Source organism: Oryctolagus cuniculus, chromosome 7, assembly GCF_964237555.1.
Source record: "Oryctolagus cuniculus chromosome 7, mOryCun1.1, whole genome shotgun sequence".
Classification (NCBI taxonomy): Eukaryota; Metazoa; Chordata; class Mammalia; order Lagomorpha; family Leporidae; genus Oryctolagus; species Oryctolagus cuniculus.
Window position 1 is genome coordinate 159,809,116 of NC_091438.1, and position 6,409 is coordinate 159,815,524.

The window sequence follows — 6,409 nt, forward strand, 5'->3', positions numbered from 1 at the left end:
GAGAGAGAGAGAGATCTTCTTCCATCCACTGCTTCTCTCCCTAAATGGCCACAAGAGCTGGAGCTGGGCCAGCCTAAAACCCAGGAGCCAGGAGCTCCTCCCAGGTCTCTCACGTGGGTGCAGGGGCCCAAGGCCTTGGGCCATCTTCCACTGCTTTCCCGGGCGCATGAGCTGCACTCTAACCTGTGCCCATGTGGGATGCCAGTGCTGCTTATCCCGCTATGCCACAGTGCCGGTACCACTGCTAGCATTTAAAAATTGCTTATTTATTTGAAAGATGGGGGAGAGAGAGAGAGTATTTGAGCCGCCACCTGCTGCCACCCAGACACGTTAGCAGGAAGCTGGGTTGGGAGCAGAGTAGCTGGGACAAATGGGCACTCCCATACAGGCTGCCGGTGAGGACGCAACGATGGCTGTTTGACCCACGAGCCACGGCACTGCCCCTTGCAGCACGCTGTCACGCAGTCTCTAATGTCAGACGTTCTGCCGGGCGGCGGCGATAGCTCACTGGCCTTTCGTCTGCACGTGCCTGGGGCGAACGTCTTTCTGAGGGTTTATTTTCCAGTTTGATATCTTGGCCAGTGAACAGTTCCTTCGCATCTTTTGCCCATTTTTCTGACTGGATTATTTGTTATACTATTGAGATTGGAGAATTTTTTTTTTTTAACAGGCAGAGTTAGACAGTGAGAGAGACAGAGAGAAAGGTCTTCCTTCCATGGGTTCACCCCCCAAATGGCCGCTACGCCCCAATCCGAAGCCAGGAGCCAGGTGCTTCCTCCCGGTCTCCCATGCGGGTGCAGGGCCCAAGCACTTGGGCCATCCTCCACTGCCTTCCCGGGCCACAGCAGAGAGCTGGCCTGGAAGAGGGGCAACCAGGACAGAATTGGCGCCCCGACCGGAACTAGAACCCAGGGTGCCGGCGCCGCAGGCGGAGGATTAGCCTAGTGAGCTGCGGCGCCGGCTTTTTTTTTTTTTTTTTTTTTTGACAGGCAAAGTTAGAGAGAAAGGAAGATCTGAGAATTCTTTGAGTCCGTTGTATCTGTGGTTTGTAAATACTCTGTCCCTTTCCATCCTCTTCATGGCTTTTCCAAGACAAGTGTGTGGTTTCCATAAAGTCTGATTCATGCCTTTCCCCCACTTAGGGAGGGAGTCATGTGTAGGAACTCCACCGAGCCCCAGGCCCCTAGGATGGAGAACCTTCCCGTGTTATTTTCTGAAGGCTTGCTAGTCTTGGGTTGCAGATTTTTTTAAAATAATTTTAAAAAATTTATTTGACAGGTAGAGTTATAGACAGTGAGAAAGAGACAGAGAGAAAGGTCTTCCTTCCATTGGTTCACTCTCCAAATGGCCGCTACAGCTGGCGCTGCGCCAATCTGAAGCCAGGAGCCAGGTGCTTCTTCCTGGTCTCCCATGCGGGTGCACAAGCACTTGGGCCATCCTCCACTGCCCTCCCAGGCCACAGCAGAGAGCTGGACTGGAAGAGCAGCAACCGGGACTAGAACCTGGCACCCATATGGGATGCCGGTGCCTCAGGTGGAGGATTAACCAAGTGAGCCACTCTGCCGGCCCTGGAGCCTGGAGCTTCTTATGGGTCTCTTGTGCAGGTGCAGGGGCCCAAGGACTTGGGCCATCTTCTACTGCTTTCCCAGGCCACAGCAGAGAGCGGGATCAGAAGTGGAGCAGCCGGGACTTGAACCTGTGCCCATATGGGATGCCAACACTCCAGGCAGAAGCTTAGCCCTCTATGCCACAGCGCCAGCCCCTACTTTCAGTTCTTGAAAAAAAACACAGTGCTACTTCCTTCTGGCCAATGTGGTTTCTTTTCTTTCCTTTTTAAACTGAAAGCTATTTTATTTATCTATTCATTTTAACTTTATTTGAAAGGCAGGGAGACAGAGAGAAAATGTCAGCGAGATCTTCCATCCACTGATTGACTCCACGGATGTCTGGGGGTGGGCTGATCTGAAGCCGGGAGTGGGGAGCTCCATCCAGGCCTCTCACGTGGGGGCAGGGACCCAAGCTCCCCAGCCTTCATCTGATGCCTCCCGGGGTGCACGTTAGCGGGAAGCTGGATCAGAAGCAGAGGAGCAGGGACTCGAACCCGGGCAAACCAATGTGGGGTGCGGTGTCCCCAGTGGTGTCTTGGCGGCTGCACCGAGTGCCCGCTCCTGTGTGTTTCTGATCAGGAATCTGCTGTGGTCGGCCCTGGCTCCCCTCCACCATGACGCTGGCCTCCCTCTGGCTGCTCCCGAGAGATCCGCCTCCATCTTTTGTTCTCAGCACTTGGCTCTGAAGTGCATTGCTGTGGGCTTCTCCGGGTTAGTTCTGTTTGTGTTCACTCTGCTTCTGGATCTGTTTGTGTTCACTCTGCTTCTGGAATCTGCAGCTTTGTGGTTTTTGTTTGTTTTGTTTGTTTGTTTTTTTAATGGCTTTTGCCAGGAACATTTCAAATATGAGTTCTTCAAATACCCATCGTCAGGCTGAGTCTCCTTCTCCTCCCCTGCTGGGACCAGGGACGGGCCCCAGCCTGGGTCCCAGCCCCGTGCGCCCCGGTGCACGTCCTCAGGCTCCCCTCCAGGTTGGGTAACGCCTCTGCCCTTGCTCCTCTTCATTCTGCAAATGAGTCCATGGAAGAAATGTCGTTTCCAGGTTGACACTTGATTCTCTTCTGTATTTTTAAATTCTTTTTCATTTGTTTCAAACGTGTTCCTAATCGCTGGTAGAAGCATTTTTATGACCAGTAACTTAAATCCTCTCTTGTAATTCCTCCATCTGCGTTGTGTTCTCCTCTGTCAATTGCCTTTTCTCGTTCAAACTTCCTTCCTAATACTAAAACAATAGATTTTTTATTTCTTTTTTTTTAAGATTTATTTTTATTTATTTGAAAGGCAGAGTTAGAGAGAGAGAGAGAGAGAGAGAGAGAGAGAGAGAGAGAAGTATTTCATCTGCTGATTCACTCCCCAAATGGCCACAAGAGCCAGGACTGGGCCAGACCAAAGCCAGGATCTGGAACCCCATCTGGGTCTCCCAATTGAATGGCAAGGATTGAAGCACTTGGGCCATCTTTGCTTTCCCAGGTGCATTAACGGGGAGCTGGATCAGAAGCGGAGCAGCTGGGATTTAAACCAGTCCTGTAGCTCAGGAGAGCGGCCTCTCTGGGTCTCTGCCTGTTGGCATCTCTAGGATGCTGGCTTCTCTGGTTCCTGGTCTGTGGCGTTGGAAGCAGAAAGTGGACCCAGGAAGCTCACTGCCAGGTTGTTCCTGGGGCCCGGAGCCCTAGCTGGTGTGCCGTCTTCTTGGCACCTCTCAGAGCCTTCTTGTGGGTGCTGTGCGGAATGGCCGGGCTTCTCCATGGTGCTGAGCAGGAAGGCTGTGGGGACGCGTGGCAGCTCCCTCTTCACAGAGGCACCTATCCACCCTGCAGTTCATCTCTGGCACGGCTTCAGAAGATACCCGTCGCTCTCTCTGACAGTCATGCTGCCCTTTTATACATTCTGGGACATGGTGTGGTTGGCTGGTTGTGCTTACAGTTCTATTCTTTTGAGACAGAGAGAGTCAGATTGATGGAGAGAGAGAGAGACCCCATCCAGTGGTTTACTTGCTAGACCCCTGCAGTGACCTCTGCCTGGGGCTGAAACCAAGAGCCAGAAACTCCACCCGACCTCCCACGTGGGGGCAGGAACCCAAGGAGTTGGGTCACCGCCACTGCCTCCTGGGGTGTGCAGCGGCCGGAGCTGGATCAGGAGCAGTGCCAGGTGTCGCGATCAGCCTCTGTGACAGGGGGCGATGACAGCTTAACTGCTACACCTAGTCCTTGCCCCTGAGTTTGCTTCCAGTGGTAGCAAGCATGAAAATGGAGGAGGGCCTTCTGCTTTGTTGGGCTACAAAGAAAAACTTGCTTAGGGTTGACAGTTGCTCAGCAGGGACACAAATACTTCACGTGAACAGCAGACCTGGGAGCTGACGCACAAACCAGCTGCTTACTGGTGGGGGTTTCCGTACAACCTGGAAGCCACAGTATCCCGTTCACAAGAAAGGTCTGTAGTCTGAGTCGCCGTCGGGGCGGAAATATGTGCTGGGCATGGAAATTTCAGCTGTGTTTGGGGCTGGCTAATAGTGGTGTGCGCTCAAGGCTTTCTCTAAGCCATCGTAGAAAATGAGGAAAGGTTTTTAATAGAAGGCTTTGGTGGGTGGAAGAAGTCTTAGATAACCCAGAGGGGGGCTCGTCTCGCTGTCTGCCTCGGGGAGGAGTTTATTGACGCTGAGGGAGGGAGAGGGTGCTCCCTGCTGAGACGCCCCTTGGCCACTGGGTGTGGAAGGCGAGGGTTGCGTGCTGCACACAGACAGCAACACGCGCGCACTGTTCAATTGTTTTCCAGCGTTTATGAAACCGATACAAACTGCCCAAGAGGAAGACGCCTGCAGCTGCCAGTTTCCGGAGGAAGAGGAGGGTGGATATGAACCGTGAAGTGGGAGCCCCACGGGAAGCACGGGTGACTGCGTCTCTGATGTGAAAACCACCTGACAGGACACCCACGACCACCTTGCCCAGTTTTTTCTGAATGCCAACCAACTGGCCGTCAAATTTGCACCACCCTTAGCAGATGCGGGGGACAGAGGGGGCATTTTCTAGAATCTTCTTCACAGGAGGGGCTAATTTTGTTTTGTTTTTAAATCCAAAGAAAATGAGAGTTTGACTTCTACCGCATGGGCTGATGGTTCGGCTAACATGGTCATCACGATTCAGGGCAAGTTGTGTGCTGACGTGGCACGTGACAATCAGCCATAAGATGTGGACGGGTTCCTGCTGTTGCCCCTCATTCTGTCTTTTAACACAATGACCCCCTCCCCTGGAGGGTCACGGCGAGGTCAGGGGGTCATCAGTGTGCTGGTCCCCTCGTCTTAGGAATTTTGATTGTTTTCCTTGTTCTGAAGCAGTCTGTTGCCGTGAGTGGTGATCAGGAGCCCCGGAGTTCAGTTTTGCGTCTCTGAGCTTCATGAAATCCGTGCGGTCCTGCAGACTCCCGCGGCCTGCTCTGGTCTCTCAGGGTTGTCTCTAGAAGGCCCAGTCGTGTTGTCGTCTGTGACTTGATGCATTCCATTCGCTTTGCAGATGGGTCATAATTTATTAACCCCGTCCCTGTCAAGGGATCTTCAGGTCGTCTCAGGCGTTTGCAGTCATGAACAGTGTCGCTAAGAATGTTCTCTTACGCGTCTCTAGGAAAACTTCTGGAGTTTCTGGATCACGTAGGGCACGTGAGCGCCCAACCTCAGGGGCTGGGCGTGCCTCAGCCAGGACACGACAGGACCACAGCCACATGACGCCATCTCTCAGGACGCCGGCCGCTGTGGGTCCGGTGGCCCCACTCTCCTGCCGTGAAGTTCAAGGGCAATCGCAAGCCTTTCTGATGAGGTGGACAGCTCAGCAAGATGCCTGAGGGGCTGACTCTGAGTAACAGTGAAGCAGTGTCGTTCACAAAGCTCCTGCCCCGAGCCCTGCTGGCTTGGAGACGTGTAAACCCGTGTAAGCTTATGTAAACCCGTGTAAACCCGTGTAAGCTTATGTAAACCCGTGTAAACCCGTGTAAGCCAGTGCCTCTGCCATCCTGCGTGGCCCTGCCACAGCTGTCCCCAGGCTGCGCGCCCGCCCTGGTCTGGAGTCCTGAACGTAGGTCGCCCTAATAAACTCCCTTCTTAGCTGGGGTTCCTGTGTTCGTTTCCGGCCTCAGGATTCCTGCTCAGTTGGGGGAACGTCCGTGCTCTGACAAGACAGACATACTGAATGGCCCCCAAATCTCATAGGTGACAGCACAGCAAAGGTCATTTCTTGGGGCCATGGGTGCTGCTGCAGACTGGCTGTGGCTCTGTCCTCTGAGTTCACCCAGGGGTGAGCGGGGGGAGCAGCTTGTACTCAGAACGCTGACCCTTTGTAGTTCTCCAGTTGGCTGATGCCAGTGTCTAGAGCGAGTCACGCAGCCACGCCAGGCATCCTGCAGAGGCAAGGGGTCATCATGGCACAGGGAGGGGCTGAACCAACGGTCCTCGAGTGTGCACCTCCAAAGGCAGGAGCCAACAATCAGTCTCTTTCGTACGTAGCTTCTTTCGAGTGTCTGTTACTGTGACAAGACACCAACTCATGCAGTGTGCTGTTGATCCACGTCGCCCCCTCCAGTATACCAGACGCCCTTACTCTGGGTCATCCAGTGGGTATAAAATGGCATCGCAATGTGGTATTGTTTTGAATTTTTGTTTTCTAATGAGTATCACGTGTTTATATACCAGTTATGCTTCTTTTTTATGAAATATTTGCTGATCCTTTTTTTGGCCTGTTTTTAAAAATTAGTTGTCTATGGGGCCATTGCTGTGGCATAGTGAGTAAAGCCGCTGCCTGCAGTGCCGACATCCCCTA

General features: G+C 53.1%; 1 protein-coding gene across 3 annotated transcripts in view; it reads left to right on the plus strand.

Annotated features, from left to right (window-relative positions):
- Positions 1-5,703, plus strand: part of TNFRSF9 (TNF receptor superfamily member 9) — a 36,476-nt gene extending 30,773 nt beyond the window's left edge. For all 3 annotated transcript variants that reach the window (XM_051856886.2, XM_070077057.1, XM_008265973.4), the window contains one exon: positions 4,380-5,703. In XM_051856886.2, the coding sequence (XP_051712846.2) occupies positions 4,380-4,468 (89 nt within the window). In that variant the 3' untranslated portion in view covers positions 4,469-5,703. The remainder of the gene's footprint in view (positions 1-4,379) is intronic.
- Positions 5,704-6,409: the final 706 nt, after the last annotated feature.